Source organism: Sparus aurata, chromosome 23 (assembly GCF_900880675.1).
Source record: "Sparus aurata chromosome 23, fSpaAur1.1, whole genome shotgun sequence".
In the NCBI taxonomy this organism is placed as follows: Eukaryota; Metazoa; Chordata; class Actinopteri; order Spariformes; family Sparidae; genus Sparus; species Sparus aurata.
In genome coordinates this window covers 26,564,057-26,587,174 of record NC_044209.1, presented here as the reverse complement: position 1 = coordinate 26,587,174, position 23,118 = coordinate 26,564,057, and the positions used below count along the sequence as shown (strand labels likewise).

Below are 23,118 nucleotides of genomic sequence, written 5' to 3'. Positions count from 1 at the left end.
AGCCTCATGGATGAGAGGTGAAACATCTTCAACAAACTGAAGTCCAGTTGCCTATGATACAGGACCTAGATTTACCATGAGCTGGATGACTGAGAACCTTCATCAGCAACACTTTTGTTAGTTTCTCTGTTAATAATACATACAAGTGAAATGTCAGGTGTTGGTTGCGGGAAAACGCTCTGTAGTTGTAGTTGGGAACTTTTTTACGAAAGGGAAAAGATGAGGAACTGATCCTGTGGCAGGAAAATTCTGCTTCTGTAAAATGACTGCACTACTAGCACTGGAACTCTTCCCTGAACACATCAGTCAGTTCTTGTAAAGGCCGCCTTAGTCATGGTGAAATTAAAGGCTGTTAATCTAATCTTAATGTCATTGTTGATTTACTGTAAATCCATGTGTCTGTGCTGCTGTTGTGTCTGTCAGCTAAAAGCTCTCTCACAAAAAGAAAGAAATCAACTTTGTGCTCAGTTTTAGTTTTGTAAAAACAAGCTTTAGTAAACTAAGTTACCCACTTCATTCCCCAGATTTATTTACCTCCATTAACTGTGTCGTGGCAACTGAAAATCGGTCACTTGTCTCGTGCAGATGAAAGTTGCAAAACACCAAGTTTGACACAATATTTATTTTCAAGAAGTTCTTTATCGCTTGTGTAACAGAATTAGAAATAATCTGTTGTGAATTTCTACAAAATAGACATGCTTTTCTGATATACATGTATACTGTAGTTTTGGAGCCACCTGGTGGGTAAATAATGCAACTGCACAGACAGATTCCTCTTTACCTGCCATGCTGTACTGCCACAGTAGAGGAAAACTCCAGAGCTGGAGGTGGGTACATGTGCTCGGTGCTGCAACTAATGTTTCTGTGTTTAATGTTTTAACGGTCTTTGAAACTGTGAGTAGTATGTATTTTTACTGTGAGGATTACAAGCATGTATGTGGAAAGTTACAGACGTTTCTGTGCAGAAATAGTAACTTAATCAAGGAATAGTTTACATGTTGCGCTAATGCTAACCAGCTAGCGATGCACTTGCTAGCTTGCTCCCGGTGCAATATTTCGTTGTTATTACTTCGGATAGTTATTTTTCCACTCTTCATTACACAGATTTGAATGATTGCAGTTGCATAAGGTTGTGGATAACACCTGTGTTTTGCTGATTTTGTACCAGGTAGGCTTTGTTAAATGTGAGTTTTATATAATGTTGATGTAACGTCTCTGTACCAAGTACGCTTTGTTAACATAACCTATTGCACTATATTGTGCACAAAATATTCTGTTAATTGTCTATGGACAAAATGTTTATTTACAATGTTTTGAATTCTTTATTGTCATTGTAAAAAAAGAGTAGCTCTTATTGTTTAGTTGCTCATACAGTAAGAATCAATTGACTGTGTCATACATAATATTACCACTATACGATCACATGTATGTTTATATTGAAGAGGTATGGAAAAAGACTGTAATAATACTGAAATGTATTTTATAGTAGTCTTTTGTGAAAGTATAGAGGAAAATACTCCCGCGCTGGAGCTGGAAGTCTGAATGATTGCAGTTGCATAACATTGCGGATAACAACTGTTTTGCTGATTTTGTACCAGTAAAAGGGGAGACTGAGCAAATCCTATGTGGCCGTGCTGTCCTTCCTGCACCACAGACATAAACGGAGACACATCCACCGTAGAACTACGCACAGACACAACCCGTTACACTTGCAAGCAAGAGTCACACATCATCAGTGTATAGATGATGACTGAAGAGAGGCAGTCGCTCCTCATCCTTTATAGTTGCATATGTATATATTGCGTATTTTTGTATTTTTTATTTTTTAGGAACTACGGATGCAAATTAGCAGCTCTGCTATAATCCAGCATATTTACAGAGACATTTTCGATGTTCCTTAATGTGCACTGTCCCTAACAAAGTGCACTGTCCCTAACAAAGTAAAAAAAACAAAGTATTTATTTATTTATTAAAGTATTTATTTAGTATTTAAGACCCAATATTGCAGCGGTCACATAGTTAGATGTGAACTTACTGAAAATAGCATTCCCACTGTTTCCACATCTATCTCAGGTTAAACATTATCTTAACATACGTCATTTCTTAAGGTAGTGTACACCAACATACACAACATATAACGTCAGGAGAGCTCACACAGTCGAGTTTAAGAAACATACTTCAGGATGAACTCCTTAACTGAGCTCTTACCTATGTTAGTTTTTACTGCCCTCTGTATCATATTAATGTTGCACAATATTTGTTAGGTAACATGCAAAAACAACATATAAAAATAATAGAGGGACATTATAGAATTCCCCTCACATCTGCCTTCATCATTTTTATCATTAAAACCAGAACTCCTAAACTAAAAGCACACAGTCTCATAACGTAAATGTAATGGGGACCTTTACAGCCTATTTCAGGAAATGTTTGTTGTCACAGGAAATATGAGATCAAGGCTGCAGTGTTGAAATTGATCCAGACTCTGGAGCCCCCTAACGGTTAAAACTGAGATCTCAAAAGTAAAATATATTTATATTTTTAGCTGCAACCATGTCCCACCAATTATCCATGTTCATGGCTACAAAAAGAACCAGAATAACCAAAGATTGCCCAGAGAGGTTCTTGTTTGGATCCGTTTTCCCCTGTCTGAATACTTTAAATGAGTAATCCCATGGAACAGGACAGAAATAATTTATACCATTTCCTTTTGCATGGAGAGCTATGACTGCACTTCATTGTTCAATGCTGTGTTGTATAATGACAATAAAGTTGATTGTGGTTGATCGGATACTACATATTCAGCTCCAATAATCAGTATTAGTGATGTGTTGCGAACGAAATGGCTCTTAGAGCCGGCTCTTTGAAGTGAATGATCGAAGCCGGCTTCTGTCTGGGAGCCGGAGCCGCTTTGGTTGTTTTTTTTTTTCTCTATATTTTTTTCTGTTCAAGCTGCACGTGATTGGTCAACTATGATGTGTGGTGGTGTCTGTGTGTCCACGCTGAGCAGGAGGGGCGGGGCTTACAGAGAGAGAGAGAGAGAGAGAGAGAGGGAGAGCAGACACTACAGAGTCAAAGCTGGAAAGGTGAGAAAATGAGTAATGGCAGTTTGTCTTCTGCAACTGCTGCTCCACACTTCAATCATCCCCTACAACCCAGAACTCTATGACACAGTTTGTGTTAAAGGCTATGTATATGTACTTTAAAATGTATTTTTTTGCAGCACTCTGTTCCATGTTGAGTATAATAAGCTATATAGATTATAAACATTTGATATGATGTATATTTTGAACATTAGTAATTCATTTTACACATCATTTTCCCCTATTTTTGGTAATAAATTAATTTAAGCAACAGAAAAATCTGAGGAGCCACTTGGGAGCCGAATGAGCCAGCTCTTTTTAGTGAGCCGAGCCATAAGAACCGGCTCTCTTAAAAGAGCTGGAATTCCCATCACTATTCAGTATACACACTACAGGATGATGTCAGCACAATTCAATGAATGTCTATAATTCTCTTAATGCATGATGCTCCTCATCTGAAGATACGTGCCTTCAAACAAAAAAGAATCTCAAAGGAAAGGCATTTTGATGTTACTTTTCAAATATGTTTATTATGCTTCGATGCGTTAAATGTGTGCTCAGCGTTAAAGCTCATTTAGATTTATGTTAATACCCCTTTTTAATCTTGACAGCGATACAGAACAAAGTAAGGAAAGGTTTTCAAAGACAATGTTAATCAGTTTAAGCATTTATTAATAAATGTCATGTGCACACACTAAATTAATTAAAAATGTGACAGTGAAATTGTTAACTTCATAAGAATCAAAGCTAATAAAGTCTCTCCAAAAGATACACTTGAATGATTGAGGATGATCTGTGATTTATGTAAAATGGATCTAAACATGAGAAAAGATCATAAACACCAGTTACAGTAGCCGGACTTTGGACTTGTGCTTATTTCTTTATAGGTCTACATCTGAAATACTGCCAGCTGGAGTGAACAAAATTTTGTTCATGATTTTCAGAGAAATATTTCAGTATATATTTGATGGATTAACACACCACTTTATCATCGTACCCCGATGATGAGGCTTTCTATTTATCGACTCTTCTGAAACGCCACCATGAGTTTCATGCATTGTATTTTTTTGTGAAATGTCTCCATAACTATTAGATGGACCTTATTTTAGCTGTGTTGTACAGATCTTTATATCTATAAACATGTTTATCAGTCTTATTATGGTGTAAAATACATTTACAACAGCCTTGTAGACATCAACTGTTTTGGTGTGGATGTAATAAAAACCTTCTCTTTGTCTGAGAAGAACTTTCCTAAATTGATGAACCACATTTTACTAGAGATAGAAGAATCCTCTTTATTGACTGTAAAGTTTAGTACAAACATTTTTTTTTTTACTCTTACGGTCTTTCCTTGTGAAAATAACAACCAACAGAAAAATACCAGTGAAATATTCAGGTTGTAAAATTATCAAAAACATTGATACAGTCGCATTGCAAAATTAAAACATAACAAAAATTTGACTTTACAAAGATGAAGGTAAAGCAGATACCACTAATGAGACCACAGCTTTTAAAACACAGTTCCACATTGTTTGAAACAAATCAACGACCATCCAAGTACTAATATACATCTGCTACTATGTGTCAAATACAAAAAAAGAAGAAAATCTAAAAACTAAGTTATATTTGTTTTGAGACAGAAACAGGTTTTAATATAGTCACAGACATATTGCATATTTACAAAATGCAACACATTGCAACTTTATAGTAAAATATTTTCACTTACACAACAAAGAATCTGTTTCTGAATGGTACATGTGCATTATGTTTAGAGACAAGCTTCATAGTGACAACATTCATACTGCTCATGTGATAGTTAATATACAGACTCAATTAATCATGTTTGTCATTAGAAATACAGCTGTTTGATGCTGATGATCACAAATTTACATATTAGTTAGATTCGATTTTCAGACACGATTTATTCATATTACTCAGAGTTACAAAAAATAAAAATATAATCAGATACAAAAAAGATTGAGTTGCCACTCTTATTTCACTTTTTCATCCACTTGATCATTTCATTTGTTGAGTCATTGCTCTCTATTGCCCTCTCTGGTTAAATAGCTTATCCAGGACAGCTCGGTGTTCCTCTGATATTCTCTGACCTTCACACAGTAGGTCATGGATCTTCTTCCATGAGTTCAGCTGTGATCTCCAAACTGCAGCTCTGGCTGTGATGATCTTTGAGACTTCAGTCTCGCTGCATTTGACCAGACTATAGCCTTGCTTACAGATGAAAAAGGCATCCGTGACAAGGGAAAGAACATTTGCTCCAATCAAAAATAGATTGTCAAAAGGTTTTTTGACTGCTGTCTGACAAATATATGGGATATCTGAAGCACCTTCAATGTCAGCAAGCAAGTCAATAAATTTAATTACAGCACGAGCTTTACCAAACACCTTGCTTTCTCCCACAACAATTTCACTTTCTTGTATTTGGGTTGGTTGGTGACTGGTCTCCTCCTTCAGACAATGTTGGAGACTCTGCATGTCCGCCATGAAGCTCTGGAAGAGTTCTTTGGCCTTTTTTTGCTTGTAGTCCCAACACAACTCTATGATGAATGCGAGAGCAATGATGACTGTGCTGAGAATTCCCAGATATGCCCCCGATTTTGTCGGAGGCACTCCTTCTGTTGCAGGACTCAATGCCAAACCATAAATGGAAAGAGAACCTCCACCTATCCCCACCAAGCTGCTTAACACACTGAAGGTCTTTGCCACTTGATTCAGATAGTTCAGATTGTCAGCAGCACCGTCCAGGTGTTTTAGAGACTTCAGCATCCTGGGTTCACAGCCACTGAACTTATCTATGAAGTCCGAACAGAACCTGTATTTGAACAAGAACACTGTTCTGAAGTGCTCGCCCATCCTGATGAAAATTAGACAAAAAAGACCAAATGAATCCACCGATTAATACTTCTTATACAAATAATCTATTAAATTATTATATTGAATATGAAAAGGAGTCTCAGCAGCCCCCTCAGTTTGTAACAATCCCCTTCAATTATTTATTTCAAAAAGGAAAAGTACGAACGCAAATTTAAGGGAACGGGCGGACTTTAAGAATGCCGCAAATGGACGCAGCCGGCTGACTGAAAACGCTTCACACACACCCAAATAACCAGCAGATCACTCTCTTGCCCATATAATAATGTTCACACAAATTACACAATAACGAAAACACCTAGAGGATTGTCGTTATCCGTATGTTTTATATCAGACAGAAAATCAATTTATGTCCGACCCAGATGCACACACCAAACAAAAGAAGGGAGGCGCGCTCCTATGCAATACAAACATTTGATCAAAAAAAAAGAAAAAAACCCAATAACCCCAAAAAACTTCACTGTTCACACAATCAAAAAAACCACATAGAGTGTCCATGAACTAATTAGTCCTTAGTGAAAAAATGTATCAAAGTAAATTTAACTTTGACAGGTGGGAGCGCGGCGAGCCGCCGTAAGTCTCAATGAAAGAAAATAAAGGAGAAAAAAAAAAGAGCAGGGAATCCCCACTACTCTCACCCGACCCGTTTGGCCTCTGGATCGCGGGCATGCAGTAGTCCGATTGTCTTTTAATCCGTTTTTTTGTTTCTGTTAAATTCCTCCTGCGGAAATGCACAGAGTAATCCTGCTGGCTGCGTCCTCCAAACTCCGGCGGGTTTCACCTGGCTCGCGTGTTGCCTCTCGCGATCTTTCCCCTCATCCCCATTTATCACATTTGTACCAGAATAAACAGAATACCATACATAATAATTCCTGTCTGTATTAACAACCCGTGTTCATAAACTGGGCTCCTGATAAGTTGGAAAACCACATGGCAATTTATAATTATGGCAAAAAATCTAAACAAGAAACATGTTTATCACCGTTGCCATACATGAAGGTAGACTTGGGCGAGCCTTACAAGTTCTTTGACCAGCATCATTAACTCTTTCATAAAAAACCCACTAACACCCTCTAACATCTGACATGACACAAAAAGAAATTCTAGAATCCCTCTCTGTTCCCATGGATCTTCACTCTAGACACTCACTCTTGATTTTGAGTTCATGTCAGCTTCCTGATTGATCAGAGAATACTGGCTGACCCTGTGTAGTACCAACACGTCGACTCAGTCGTTTTAAAAACACATTTGTGCCCTTCGTCCATTAACAGCCTTAAAGGGATATTCCGGTGTAAGTTTAATCCATGGTCTAACACACCGTGAAACTGTGTTAGACTCCCTCTCGAGAGATAAAGTTTGCAGACCGCTAGCTAACGTAGTTTTAGCATCCTCAGAAACAACCGTACGACAACATTACATTGCAGTAAATGGGTCCAAATATAAAACCGCCATTAAAAAGCCACAAATAATGCTCAGAACAGCACCAAACTTCAGCAACATTAGAAATAGGGTCCCAGCACAAATTTCGTGGCATCAAACATTTGATATCTAACTAATTACTATTTCCATCGTTACAACGCCGCTACCGTTACCAGCTATTAAATGTGGTGCGTTACAAACTGAGGCTGCTGTCATCCGACTCGGCTCTCAGCCACTGGAGCTGCACAGCTGTTTTATTTTTCCTCCGGTGAGGGAGGAGGGAGGGGCGAGGCAACCACATATTAGGGGTGGTTCTGGGGGGGGGGGGGTCAACAGGGGCCAGTGCCCCCGTAACTCTGAGTCTGGACCCCCCTGTGGCCCCCCTGACAGGGAGTCTGCATTAATAATACCATGACAGATTTCTTGCAATGATTTTGTTTTGAAGGGAAAGGCTGAAATTGTAAACACTGTTTTGTCTGAATGAGGGATTTATCCTTTTTTCCGGGTTGTATGTGCCCTCCAACAAAAAAGACTCTCTGGTAAAATATCAGGGAGAACAGGAGCCGGTCCGCCATGCAGAGAGACATTTTCTAAATACATGGATGTTGAGTACGCTAAAATGAATGCCGAGCTCAAAAGGGGGAGAAATAAGAGTAACGCAATAGTTACTTTTCCTGGTAACTAATTACTTTTATAGTGGAGTAATTCCGTTACTAAATCAGTTACTTTTTGAGAGAAGAAACTAGTAACTATAACTAACAACTTTTTTAAAATAACATGGCCAACACTGATAACGCTTACCTGATTTCGTTTAGCAGTTCAATGCCACAAAGTCTCTCTGGTACACCTTCTTCAGACACATGGAGGTCCACAACAGTTTCTGTAGTCGGAATCTGGACATATAGACTAAAAAAGGAAGAATTACTTATGTCATATATATATATACACGTAACAATATATATATATATATATATATATATATATATATATATATATATATACACACTGTCTGCAAATAACAGTAAGACCTTAATACCTTTTCTCCAACTTGTCACAGATTTTCCAGGTGGTCTTTATGTAATTGTCCAGCTGGTCTGAGAACACTTCCACATTCTGAAGTTTGGGGAGGAAGAAGTCACTTGCATCCCTTTTAAACTTGAGGAGGAGAGGACAGATTTGTTGTGCAGCGATGATGACATCCTGAACATGTTTAAGGCTGATCCCTTTGGGCAGGTGTAACACCTGGTTCTCCTCCATGAACACATGAAGTGAGGTGACCGCCAGCTTCTCCACTGCCTCCAGGAAGTGGTCGAGCTCCTTCAGACCTTTTAGGGTGCCCTCCAATTCAGTAGCCAGCTTTTTCTCCGGCATTTCATGTTCTTTTTTTTTAAAGAGATTCTTCATAAATTCCCACAGAGCCTTCATACATTTCCACTTAGCCCTCATATCTTTCCACAGAGCCTTCATATCATCCCACCGAACCTTCATATATTCCCTCAGAGCCTTCATACATTTACACAGATCATTCATACGTTCTCGAGGAGCTTTCATACATTCCCACGGAGCCATCAGACATGTCCACAGAGCTATTCCCACTAGCTGGATAACATGTCTAAAGCTCAGGTCAGCTTTGACTGCTCTGCCTTTGATTCCCCTCATTTTGATCAACTCTTCCTCCCTTGCATCCATCCATGTAGAGAACCCCTCACAGAAATCTCTCACTGTGTCAATGTAGGTGAGGGTATCTGTGGTGTATTGGCACAAAGCCTCCGGTTGTTCCTCACTGTAAGGCAAGACAAAATTGTCATTGTCAAATTAAAATGATCCACTGATTAGTTGTTATAGTTGTATGTAGTGCACTTGACTCAATCAGGATAAATAAATGCATACATTCCAAAATAAATTACCAGATGTTGAATGAAGAAGGAAATATTCAGGGTGTCCGCGCGATTGTAAAAGGTATTTAAAGGTAGTAAATGAAATTACCAAAAGTTAAGGCCATTGAAAGGTTTTAAAAAGTAATGTCATCTGAAGAGGTATAACATTTTCAAACCACTATCCAGTTTTTTTTCCATTTGTGGTAAGTGCAGGCCTGTCTCCTAAAAATCGCATGAATTTATTTATATAAATTATATGTGTGAGTAGGACCTAAGAGGTATTGATGATGTGACGTCAGACAGTATGTGACGCTGTAAAACTATTTGCGCCTCAGTCTATGCTCCAACTGGACAGCACACGGCTGGCTTACTGCCAAAAGTTGATGAAGTCGTGTGGAAATGTAATTTGTCAGACCTCTGGTTGAGATTCAAAGACTGACTTAGGCCAGTAGTTGGTAACAGCCGAGAGGCTTATTGCCACATCTGTAGAAAGACAATGAATATCACCTGGACAGGAGTGAATGCTGTCAGGTCACACACAGAGTCTAATAGCCACCCAACAAGAATGCGCGGACGTAGTGAGCAACTATCAATTTCGATGTCATATGAATATAAAAACCAGGGTTTTTTTTTTAAATAGATTTTAAAATACAGTAATACTCTATATCTTGAACCTGAAAACGGTAAAAAAAAAAAAAAAAAATGTTTTTTTTGTGAACAAACTCTATAGTCTGGGCAACAGTTGCATAAATCAGTGATTCCTTAAGTGTGGAGTGGTGGGCTGTGTATTCTCGTTCACGTACTGTGCTGAAAGTGGCGCTGTGTCACTCACCCACTCACTCAGGGCAGAGGAGTTGATTCACGTTCAGTAACCGTACTGTTAAAATTAGCACTGTGTTGCTAACATCCGTGTAGCATCATGTTAAGTGATTATACTGCACAGTTAAAGTCACTTACATTCACGAACGTGATTCACGTTCACGCTGAATCAGTGACAGCGCGAACGTGATTCACGTCCTCAACAGGTCGTTCGCGAACGAGGGACGCCAGGACGTGTATCAGGTTCGCGCTTGTCAGTTCAGGGAGGTGGAGAGCTTCAGGCTGACCGGAGCCCAGTTCAAGGACCTGTTCGGGTCGGTGCCAGGATCTCCCGCCTGGACACCAACTACAGGCGCTCCATCTCAGCTGCGGAGCGCCTTTCCATCTGTCTGAGGTGAGTTGCAGTATCGTACAGCACCTGGTGCCCCCACACAGCTGCAATGAGCTTCTCCTCCATCGTTGCTCTGAGCGACCGTAAACAACCGTACGTGAGGGAAGTGACGTCGTTGGCTTGAACTCATCGCTGATTGGATGTCGCGACACGACATCCAAGTTGTTAGCCTAGCAACTCTAACTTTCAAACCGAAGTACTCAATACTATGTGGGCTGTCCATCGTTGCTCTGTTGGTCCTCCCTCCACGACAACCTCAGGGTTATTCACTGCCGGCCCGCTTCGTCTCCTCCTCTGCTGCTGCGGTCTCCCTGGCTCGCAGCGATGCTGGATGGTCGCCCCCGCTGTGTGCACGGAGCCCCCGGATGCTAGTTTGTTTACGGACGGTGCTACTGACTCCGGTGCTAGTGTTCCCTCTGTGCTGAATGACAGGCGCTCCATTCATTCTTTGTTTTGTGTGTTCCACTTTGTTACGTGTGTCCTTGGGTACCCTGACCCTATAAATTAAATGTATTATTATTATTATTGATATCATTATTATTATTATTAATGTTACACATGTTTACAATGTTCGGTAACTGTATCGGCCGATATGCTCAGTCCAGGTATCGGTGTCGGGATTGGATCGGAAAAAACTGGATCGGTGCATCTCTAATCGCGTTCGGTCTGAATGCCCCATAAGAAGTACAATGTGTCAAAAACTGCTTAAAAGTGACAACTTTGAAATTGGGTGTTTTAAATGGACAGTGTGCTGTATATTGCAATGTTTGATACAAAAACAGATTATGAATTTCTGCATTAGTGCAACATAACTCAATTATATAGGATCTATTTTGCTTGGTAACCTGTGGAGTTTTGTCTTTGCAGGAGCAATTCTGAAAGATTTTGGAGCCGCGGACCAGGAAGCAGCACGACCGCCTTCAGCGCCACCGGACCAGGAAGCAGCACGGCAGCCTTCAGCGCCACCGGACCAGGAAGCAGCACGGCAGCCTTCAGCACCACCGGACCAGGAAGCAGCACGGCGGCCTTCAACGCCACCGGACCAGGAAGTAGCACGGCCGTCTTCAGCGCCACCGGACCAGGAAGCAGCATGGCGGCCTTCAGCACCACCGGACCAGGAAGCAGCAAGGCGGCCTTCAGCACCACCGGACCAGGGAGCAACGCGGCCACCGTCAGCACCACCGGACCAGGAAGCAGCATGGCCGCCTCCAGCACCACCGGACCAGGAAGCAGCACAGCCACCTTCGGCGCCACCGGACCAGGAAGTAGCACGGCCGTCTTCAGCACCACTGGACCAGGATGTTTAAAGGAGTCATCACCCGGAAATCGCAATTTCTCTCGTTAAATCATGCATATTGGTGTTGGTCCTCAGTTGAAACTTGCCTGAAAAGCTGGAGTTTGAAAGTGGCTTTTTTTTTTTCGCTTTGGCTCTTTTTCCGAACAGGAGTAGCGCACAATAGTGCGCGTTCCTAAAGCACGAGATTTTGACTCTGCTCCTGTGGTGACGTTACCACAGGAGGCTACTTGCATATTAAGCATCGGCTCACAGCCGTCCTCAGCCAGACTTTCTGAGTGAGCACGCCAAATCTGCTTATTTCTCTGTCATTTTCACGCCATACATCGTCACCGCCAGCATTAAAACTCAGGTCTTACATGTAAAACACGAGTGTGAAAAGTAAGAAGGAAAAAAAAATAATTTACCATTCAGAGACGTCCTGCTGTAAACGTGTCTCTTCCACCGTCTCTGCTTCTTCACTCTCCCGTTCGGGTTCCGACTCCGGCTCGTACATAAATGCCTGAATTCCGTAAGGTTCGTCATTTAGTGTGTGCGCCATGACAGGGGGCTGTTTATGTTGTGGAGTCTGTGTGCATGCAGGCTCGCCCCCCATTCCGGCTCTGTCCTTCCTGCGGCCAATCAACGCGCACCTCATTACATATTAATACAATGCACATCCGGACCGGTCAAAACCTCGCGCATAATCTCGCGTGAGAAAGTCGCGGAATGAAAAAGGGTCAGAACAAGCTCTATGTTTGATTTTTTTAATTTATTTTTTTTTTAATAAGTTTTATGAATTGATCCAAAGCGATCCAAGAGGGACTGGATATGTAAAAAACCAGGTGATGACTCCTTTAAGTTTAAAAATGTTTTACAATTTAAAATAAACATTTTTGAGGAACACTGCATCAGTTTCATGTACTGACCTATAGACGATCCCTATTGTTTACCTTGTATTATCATTTTCTATCACTTCAACTTGCTCGGTTGGGTCAACTTAAGATGTTTCATTTTAACTTGAAAGGTTTTCACTCTTGCCTGTTTTCCTCTTGTGTAGGAATGTAATAGATTGTTGCATCTTTGTGGATCACCTGAAGGGTTAGGAATCTATCCATCGTAGTTTGACAAATAGGGACCCCCAAACAGCTTCTTGCATAGGGCCCCCAAAAAGTCAGAAACGGAACTGCTGCCAGATAAGAAAAAAAAGGTCTGACAGAGTTCATTATCATTCGTCGGTCAGTTTAAAAATGTCCCATAGCTATGAGGACTGTCAGACTTAAACATACAGCCATGATCATGCTCAAAATATAATTTCAGGTCTGAAGGTGTACAGTGAACCCTTTTCTACATGGATTCATACCAAACTTGAAATTCAGTGACTGATTTCTTGGCCTCTTGGGGTCAGCAGAAAACAAGTTGTAAACACAACATTGACATTTTAATGTAACATGGTGAACCAACTCTTACAGGTCTGCTCTGAAGCTGCCAACTGCTTAAATAAGTGTCTCAACTGTGTCTGTCAGATGTTTGGCTCTGAGCATGTTCTGCACAGTGGGATGTTAGAAGTTTCACTAAAAAAACCTATACATAGATTCAAATAACTATTAAAGTCCAGCATGAAGGCTAGCATGATCCTGTAGTTCAGGCACCACAGATGAATATGTACATGAAATGTACATGATTGATCCACTTACTTTATTAGGATTCTGGATGCAATAGTGAAATCAAGATACTGACTTTCAAGCATGAAATGATTCATTGACCCCTTTGGGGTAAGCCTACAAAAATATGTCATCCCTACACAACTCTATATAGCTGAAAATCATAGTGAGGTTACAGAATCTGTGGGTTTATAGTGTAACACCTGTAATCATGTAGTTAAGAGATTTATTTTTGTAATTATGAGATACGGAAGTCATGACTGACAAGAGACCAGCCCAGTTAGAGGCCAGACTTTTATATCTCTATGGTCTCTATGAGAGATTAAAAAAAGTTTGTGACGTTTAAGTCATGCAACTGCAGTGTATTTGATCTATAGGTTGACATTAGCTTTTTATTTAAAGCTATTTCATTTACACTTCAAAAATCTCAAAGGTGGTGTTCATCTGTGAAGATAAGTAAATATCATAAACGTGTGTTTGCCACAGAAATTATATTTGGCAATAATCCAAAATCCATTTTAAAAAATCCCACAAGCTTTTTGTCGAAGGAACAAGGGCAATGCTAACTTCTGGGTTAGCCCACAAAAATGCATCATCCCTACACCACTCTATATAGCTGAAAATCATTATCAGGTTACAGAACCTGTAGTCATGTAGTTGAGAGATTTTTATTGTAAATATGAGATAAGGAAGTCATGATTTTGAAATCGGTCTCCCAGTAGGATGTTTTCTTTGTTGAATACAAGGCACTTCCACTTTATAATGACTGTTTATTTGCTGTAGTTGTTCCTCCTATACATACTGCTCATTCCCTAAAAATGCACCTGCAATGTAAGAAATGGCGTAAAGATCCATATTCCTCATTCCATACAACAGTACTTTCCAAATTGTAGCTTCTACATATAAGAGTTTTAAACTGTCTACAAAATCACTACACCAAAGTTACAGCCTTTTAAAGAAAGTTTCACACTAAAAAGACTATATTTTAAAGGTATCCACTTGTTTTAACTCTGCTTCTGAAGCTTGGCCTACATAAGCTTTAGAATATTTTTTTTTATTTTCATATTGGGAAAGCATGTATTGTTTTAAGAGAGTACATTGGCAGTTACTAGAGTAGTCTATGTCTCACAAATTGACTACTTGCATTTACTTCAAGCGTTGGTATTTGGGGCACACACAAGTCATACATCTCAATATGGTTGAACAGTGTTGGTGGTCAGAGGAAGCTCAAAATATTTTGGTATATGGTTGCATGTGTTTAACTTGGTGAAAACAAAGATGATATCTTTATACACTCAGTCTCCAGTTTATCAGATACACCTAGCTAAAACTAATGCATCAAAACAGTTCTTCAATCAAGCCTTGTTTATTCAACAGCACCATAAACTACAACCTCTAAAATAATTCTTGCTTCACTTAAAATTTTCATACTTTTTTGCAAAACAACTCTAAAAAATCATGAAACTCTGTAACTTACCTTGACTTCTGTCCACTCATCATTACTGTACCATCAGTTTAATGTGTCAAGTTTTCTAGGACAGTGGAACGACTCCTGGTAGGTTAAGAGAAGGATTTCAGAAGGTTATCATCTTTACCAACCCTTGTTTCAGGAAGTGGTTTGTGGTTTCAGGATGTTGCAAAGGCCTGCCTTCTCACAGACAGTTGCATGCATGTCCCTACAATACAATATAATGGTCTTTGTTGAGTTCATCAGTAACTGTAAGTGATCTGAAGTCTAGTTTTTTAACATTTGGAGTCATCAAGATTTTAATCTCTTAAACTTCAAAATTTGCCAGGGTAAACAATGTATGCCATTATGCATCCCATCTGTTATATTCCTCTAGAGAAACTTTAAAGTCACATCATGTTGCCAGCACAGGTTTTGTTCTTGACAGTATACATTTAGTAAATGTGACTTCTTTTGGCAGATCTTGGCAGCTATAGAACTATTTACCTAGCATCTACCTACAATTTATCTTTTTATTAACTTTGTTTAAATCATGTGCATTCATAATACCTGTTTTAGAATTAACCTCAGTTAAAGCAGATTTCAAAATAATACTCAAAAAATAAATCTTGACATCCTGAAAGCATTAGACCTTTCACCTAGACATAACTTTATGTTATTTGGCCATGCTCATATTTAAGGCTTTGCTGTGAATGGACTCTTTAGTCTGGAAAACAACAATATAAAAATTCTTTACCTTTTCCCCGACATCTGTTCGTCTTCACTTGGTACACTGTCTATGACTCCACGTGGCTCTATTGTAGGCTGATCGCTGTGGTGGCAAAAGGAAAATAAGTCAGGATTCAAAGTTTTTCATCCTGTAACATTAACACATGTTGTGTCTTTTGACTTTACCTAAAATAAGTTAGTAAGACAGGCGACTGTTTGTTGTAAAGAAGTGAACTGTATCAAAATATACAACTTGATGCCTGTGAGTCAAATGTGGGATACAGCTTATCTTGAGAGCACACTGCACACAGCAGTCTTCCTCCTGCTTCCCCTTCCTGCATTCTGAACAAAGCAGTGCAGGGTGCATGGAAATTTTTAGACGTGTTTAGGCAAACGGAATACAAATTAATGTAAGGATGGACCAAGAAAGGCATTTATTTATTGTTGGCATCAGTGGTGTAAATGTGGATGTGGTGAGAGATGGTGTGGTGTAGGTGGAGTAAAACAATAGTTTCAACACAACAGGAAAAGGTGCAGGCGATGGGAGGAAATCAAGAGAGACCAGTCCAGTTAGAGGCCGGACATTTTTATCCTCCAGATCCCTGAGACCAGGAGCTCAAGATCAGACTGCTACAGCAACCATCCACCACCACCACCACCGCATTTAGGTGGCTCTTTATGATTGAGTAAAAAAGTTTGTGATGTTTGTGACATTGAAGTCATGCGACTGCAATGTGTTTCATCTGTAGCCTGACATTAGCTTTTTACTTAAAGCTATTTCATTTACGCTTCGAAAATCTCAAAAGTGGTGTTCATCTGTGAAGATAGGTAAATATCATAAAATTCATTTTTAAAACTCCCACAGCCTGTTTGTTGAGGAAACCAGGGTGATGCTAACTTCTGGGTTAGCCCACAAAAATATGTCATCCATATACCATTCTATATAGCTGAAAATCATAATTAGGTTACAGAATCTGTGTTGATAGTGTAACAGCTGTAATTAAGAGATTTTTATTGTAAATATGAGATAAGGAAGTCATTATTTTGAAATTGGTCTCCCAGTAGGCTATTTTCTTTGTTGAATACAAGGCACTTCCACTTTTTTTATAATGACTGTTTACTTGCAGTAGTTGTTTCTCCTATACATACTGCTCATTCCCTCCAACTGCACCTTCAATGTGAGAAATGGCGGAAAGATCCATATTCCTCAACAGTACTTTCCAAAATGTAACATCTACTAATGAGAGTTTTAAACTGTCTATGAAATCAGCACACCAAAGTTACAGTCTTTTAAAGAAAGTTTTACACTAAAAAGACTACATTTCAAGAGTATCCAGTTGATTTAACTCTGCTTTTTTAATATATATATATATTTTTTTTTTGGCCTTTTGGCTTTATTGACAGGATAGGACAGGAAACAGGATTAGAGAGAGGGGGAGTAACACACAGCAAAGGGACCCAGGTCGGGAGTCAAATATTTCAGTGTAGACATCAGCTCTCTCTTGTTTATTCAACAGCATCACAAACTACAACCTCTAAAATGATTCTTGCTTCACTTAAAATGTTCATATTGTTTTGCAAAACAAATCTAAAAAATGATGAAACTCTGTAACCTACCTTGCCCTTTGTCCGCTCATCAGTACTGTACAGTACCATCAGTTTTATGTGTCGAGGACAGTGGAACAACTCTTGGTAGGTTATGAGAAGGATTTCATAAGATTATCATCTTTACCAACCCTTGTTTCAGGAAGTGGTTTGTGTTTTCGGTGTTTTGCCAAGACCTGCCTTCTCACAGACAGTTGCATGCATGTCTCTACAATACAATATAATGTTCTTTGTTGAGTTCATCAATAACTGTCAGTGATCTGAAGTAGACTTGTAGTTCTCAAGACCGGTCTTGGTCTCAAGACCACTTTTTTGTGGTCTTGGTCCTGTCTCGGTCTCGAGAGTCTTTAGTCTCAGTCTTGTCTCGGTCTCGGGTCTCTCGGTCTCACAATGTCTCGGACTGGCCGAGCGGTCTCGAAGGGATTTGTAACCTATAATACCAAGGCAGGCACAGTTTGTTTTGTTTTTTTGGGTTTTTTATATCATTATACACCCCCTTCAAGTGGTAACAATCACATGCATTTTATGACACAGACGGCGTTGGCGCTCGTCCTCTCGTGGCCTTATGAGGCTATCATGCCACTACAGCTGCAGAATGGTTCAGGCTACAGATTCTGTAGAGAACAACATCAGACGTTATAGAGTAGATGTGTATTTTCTGTTAAGATTGGTTTAATTTCTTATCAACAATACACATGAGTTAGTTGGCTGACAGGAGGAGCAGGCATAGTGCTGCAGCTATGCAAAAAGAGGAAGTCAAATACAGAGATGATATGTTAATGTGTCATACTGGATTGGATTTAGGTTTCATTATGCAAAGACCTGATGTTTAGACTGTACACTTAATTTTCATATGACTTTCGTTCACACACAAGACATGCACTGTCTCTGTATTAATGTGCCTGTAGTTGAAATAATAAAATCTCATATTTATACTAAGTAGCTGAACCCAGTATGGTGCTTATGTTCTACAACTCGTGCAAAATGGCAAAAAAATGTATTTATTTTTTGGTCTCGGTCTCGGTCTTGAGCTGAACTAGTCTTGGTCTTGACTTGGTCTGTCTTGGTCTTGGTCTTGTCTTGGTCTTGATACTCTCTGGTCTTGGTAGTGTCTTGGTCTCGGTTTAGGCGGTCTTGACTACAAGTCTAATCTGAAGTCTAGTTTTTGAACATTTGGTTTCATCAATGTTTTAATCTCTTAAACGCCAGAATTAGCCACGGTAAACAATGCATCCCATTATGCATCCCATCTGTTATATTCCTCTAGAGACACTTTAAAGTTACATCATGTTGCCAGCACATGTTTTGTTCTTGACAGCCTACATTAGTAAATGTGACTCCCTGTCTTCCTGGATGAAATAACAAGAGAGGCAGATCTTGGCAGCTACAGAACTCTTTACCGATCATCAACCTACAAGTGAGTTTAAAGTGTGCACATTCAAGCTTCATTTTTCTTATTTCAGAGGTAGTTTGGGGGCTAATGAACAACTTTCACAAGTGTTTTTTTTTGTATATAGACCATGATTTCATAATAAAACGTGTTCACCCCCTTGGATGTTTTCCTCCTTTATTGCTTTTATATGAATGCTTGTTGATGGATACAAAAACTCTCTGAAAAATCAAAGATCACTCATAGAAGTTCTTGTTTGGATACATTTTCCCCTGTCTGACTACTTTAAGATAGCAATCACATGGAACAGAACAGAAATACACCATTACTCTTGGTATAGAAACCCATTTGAGGCTGAACCTGTTAGTGGTATTCATGACCAAAGTGTTCAAGGTCGTAAAAGGACACTCTCTCTATTGGATTTTGAGTCGCGTGTTGTCAGTAGATGAATCATGTGATCACAATGTTAAAATAAATCAAAAACAGTTTTGCCAACACGACTGACAGAAAGAGAACCTTAACAGCGCTGTGAGTCAAAATCTGTGTCAACAACAAGCGTGTCCGGACATGTGCATCACTTTTAAGTGTCCTCTGGAAACACTTCTGTTGTGTTGCAGTCTTTGCATTGCTTTTGTCTAATGTGTTGTGTTGTGGTCTTTGCAGCACGTTTTCTAAATGCTGCGCATGTGTTGTCAAACTGATGAAGATATTTTCTTAATGTGCTTGTGTTTTGTCTATTTGCATGTGTTTTCGTTGCAGTGCTGTGAGCTCTCAGGGCCACCGTACACGTCTGTTAATAACAGCAGTTCTATGTATCACGTTTTCAAGGACAGTGGAAAGACTCTAGGTAAATTAAGGTCATCATCTTTAACCACACTTGTTTCCAGGAAGTGGTTTAGGAGTTGTGTCTTGGCCTGTCTTCTCACAGACAGCTGCGTGCATGTCCCAACAAAACAATATCATCTTCTTTGTTGAGTTCATCAATAACTGCAGGTGATCTGAAGTCTACTTTCTGAATATTTGGAGTCATCACTGTTTTAACTTCAAAAACTACAGAAAACGTATTAGGCTGTGTTCATATTCTTGGCTTTGCTGTGAAAGAACTCTTTAGTCTGGAAAGTAACAACATTAATATTCTTTACCTTTTTCCCGACATCTTTTCGTCTTTACTTGGTACGCTGTCTACAACTCCTTGCTGGTTAACTTGTTATCAGCTGTGGAGAAAAAAAGGAATAAAGGTCAAGATTTTAAAATGTTTTCAGACTTTAAACACAGATTTCTGTTTGTTGCATTAAGTGAGCAAAATTTTGTGAACTTCAATGTACTCATACATTGTTTTTGTATATCTCTTACATATGAACCACAACCAAGCTGTGGCAGAATTTTAAAGTTTTTGAGTTTCCAGTATTTTTATGTTTCCCCTGACTTGTTCCTGTCCTGTTACAATAAATTGCCAGATCAGGGAAAGATGATGTTACTCTTTATATGATGGATTCATTTTTCATGTATCCTTTCTAATGTCAGAGCCTGTAGATTTTACACATTATTAACAAAAAATAAATAAATCCATAACTTTACCTTTGCTGTTTGTCTCCACTTGCCACACTGACTACGACTCCTTGTAGCTCTATTATAGGCTGACAGCTGCGGTGGCAAAAGGAAAATAAGTCAAGGTTCAAAGTTTTTAATCCTGTAACAGTTTTTGTTTAAGATAGTGTGACAAAATGTTCTTTGTGAGTCAAATATGTAAAACCAAACTTACCGTCAGTGCGCTCTGCACACAGCAGTCTTCCTTCTCCTGCACCTTGTACAGCAGGTGGCTTTTATGGTAAGACCACACTGATGAAAAAATGAAAGCAATGCAGAGGATTCTATTGTTTAAGCACGTAAAGTATGGGCCATCAGTCTGTTTAAGATCTTAGAAATAAAAATGAAAGTGAGCATAGACCAAGAGAAGCATTTATATATCACTGGTGTCAGTCTGACTCCTTTTCATGTACTTGTTGCATCTGTGCTGTTGTGGGATAAATTAAATCCATATAATCTAATCTAATCTAATCAATTACTTTATCATATTAGAAGGCATCAGCTGTAAATCAGATGTTTGCTGCTGGAATAACAGCTGTGGAATTAAATGTATTTTGCTCTTTGGATCAGCTGTTTTATAGGAAGCTCAGACAGCATACGTAATCCAGGGATCATGTAACTGGTTTGATTATGGTTGACATTAAGACATCTAATCTTATAAATATTATATGCCTACAGACCTTTAAATTAGTGACTGGGGTCAGTGTATTGCAGTGGAGAGGGTGCAAAGAAAATAATCATACCTAAGTAAGAAATGCTTCCGGCTGAATTCACCATTGCTGAAAATGCAGAAATTGCCTTGCACAGTATTGCCAATTAGTCAAAACCAGCACATCCATCGCTCTAACACGATGTGTGGACATGTGATAAATATGCTAACAATTGACAGTGAGCACCTTCCACCATTCCACCACCCAGACTGAGCAGCAGTCAGTCAGGCGGCTCACTCTGGTGATATGATCTGTTCTCGTCTTCTGATGGGTTTGTTAGTCCTTTTTCAACAGCTTTAGTTTCAGGGAGGGGTTTAGGCCCCAGTCCGAAGGCTCCTTCTCACATAAAGAGATATTAAAGAAAGTGGTTCTAATTGTCAAACACATTTTAAAACCAATCAGGCACTGCTACAGGCATAATCATCATTGAATCAACCTTATATATGTATGTATAAAGTTTATAAATAACCACCTCTGCCACAGAGGTTATGTTGGTTGGTCTGTCTGCAATAATACACAAAAACTACTGAATGAATTTCTGTTCAGCTTGGATAGAAGATGAGGTCCAACAGAATAGACCCGATTACCTTTTGGTGTGGATCCGGATGAAGGGAGGGATCAGACAGTTTCACTGTCTTTAACACTGCCAGCATGTGTTTTTCAACACTTTCGTAAGCTATAATAATAATTAGGGATGAGCGAGTACAGCATTATCTGTATCTGTATCTGTTAACCATATGAATTATATGTATCTGTATCTGTAGTCGGAGTGGGCGGGACCTAACCTGGGAGTGGGCGGGGTTTAACCAGGACATGGGTCGGGTTGTCTTGAAATGGGCGTGACTTTAACCAGTATGTTATTTTAAGCATGCAATTGATATGGGTTGATCAGAAATTGTTATATTTATTGAATTATGATTAGAAAACTATTTATAGGACAGCATCAGCATTGAGCTTCAGATCAATGGTTTTGATCATGATAGCAAACAAACTATTTACAGAACAAGTTTTGCAACAATGAATACAACACATGTGATTCCAATTATGAAGTAAAATGTAATGAACAAGAGTTTTCATACTCAACATAACTTTATTTTTTAACTTTTAAATTTTTTTATGATCAGTGTGTGTGTAGTGTAGCTCAATTTGTAATATTATTTATACCACTACTACCTTTATTTTTCTATGAAATACAGCAAGAAAGTGTCAGACTGGTTAGAGCCAGCTGACGGTTTAAAAAAAACAAAAAACTCCTGACAACCAGCAGAGAGAGAGAGAGAGAGAGAGAGAGAGCTGAGGGTTAAAAAAAAAAAAAAAGAAGAAAATCTCCGACAGGCAGAGACGCAACGTGAGTCACATTCTACCAAGCACCACATCTGAACGAACCCACGTTTACCAGAACTCTACTGGTTAATAAGTGAGTACAAACCGAAGTAAAAACAAACCTGAAGCTGAATAAACCCTAAACGTTAACGGAAAAGACCGTGAACCTGAATGACTGAGGCAGAGACAGACAGCTGTTCTGTGTGTGAGTGAGCAGAGCGGGACACAGAAACACATCTGTATGTGTGTAAGGGAGGAGCGCTGTGACTACTAGCCTATCACAGACACAGTCAGCTACCCAATGAGGGTTTTCATTCAATCCGAGCACAGATATTGACTCGTATTACTCGTATAATACTCGTACTCGGCAAAAGTGCTTTATCTGTACCGGATACTCGTTTCAGCCGAGTATCCAGCTCAACTCTAATAATAATACATAATAATAATACATGAATCTTGATGAACAATCAAGTATTTAGGTGGTTTCTCTTAGTGAGTAAAAAAAGGAGAATATCTGGCCTTGGTTGTGGCAAATGTTCTACGTGGCATTCTAGGTTGGATTCTTTTTTTGACTAAAGGTACGAGATGAGGGTCTGATCCTGTGGCAACACAATGCTGCTTCTGCAAAATGACTGATCCATCAGTAACACAGCAACTATTCACTGAACACACCGTCAGTTCTTGTAAAGGCTGCCTTGGTCATGGAAGTATAGTATAGTTTGCAATGTGTCTGCTTCTGCGTTTGCATGCCAGTAAGAGTCACACATCATCAGCGTATAGATGATGACTGAAGAGAGGCAGTCTCTCCTCGTCCTTTGTAATGGCAGAGACCCAATACACACAATTGTAGCGGTCACACAGTTACATGTGAACTCACTTAAAATAACATTCCCATCTTTTCCACATCCACCT

At 39.4% G+C, this 23,118-nt stretch overlaps 1 protein-coding gene and 1 long non-coding RNA gene across 2 annotated transcripts; both read right to left on the bottom strand.

The window, feature by feature from the left end:
• Positions 1 to 4,869: 4,869 nt before the first annotated feature.
• Positions 4,870 to 11,357, bottom strand: LOC115574971 (uncharacterized). Its single transcript, XM_030406690.1, has 4 exons — positions 11,324 to 11,357; positions 8,428 to 9,174; positions 8,193 to 8,297; positions 4,870 to 5,955 (listed from the first exon to the last, which is right to left on the bottom strand). Exons 2-4 carry the CDS (start codon positions 9,078 to 9,080, stop codon positions 5,127 to 5,129), a joined length of 1,587 nt encoding a protein of 528 aa, XP_030262550.1. The 5' UTR covers positions 9,081 to 9,174; positions 11,324 to 11,357; the 3' UTR covers positions 4,870 to 5,126.
• A 3,429-nt stretch (positions 11,358 to 14,786) lies between these two features.
• On the bottom strand, positions 14,787 to 20,420 carry LOC115574974 (uncharacterized). Its single transcript, XR_003982601.1, has 5 exons — positions 20,349 to 20,420; positions 20,165 to 20,230; positions 19,729 to 19,800; positions 15,620 to 15,694; positions 14,787 to 14,967 (listed from the first exon to the last, which is right to left on the bottom strand). It is a non-coding gene; the product is annotated as an uncharacterized LOC115574974 (long non-coding RNA).
• Positions 20,421 to 23,118: the final 2,698 nt, after the last annotated feature.

Coding starts and splice junctions, on each gene's coding strand:
- LOC115574971 (XM_030406690.1), bottom strand. CDS start 9,080: ATGGATGCAAGGGAGGAAGAGTTGATCAAAATGAGGGGAATCAAAGGC. Junction 8,298..8,427: donor TGTGACAAGTTGGAGAAAAG/GTATTAAGGTCT, acceptor TTCCTTTTTTAG/TCTATATGTCCAGATTCCGA. Junction 5,956..8,192: donor GAACTGCTAAACGAAATCAG/GTAAGCGTTATC, acceptor AATTTTCATCAG/GATGGGCGAGCACTTCAGAA.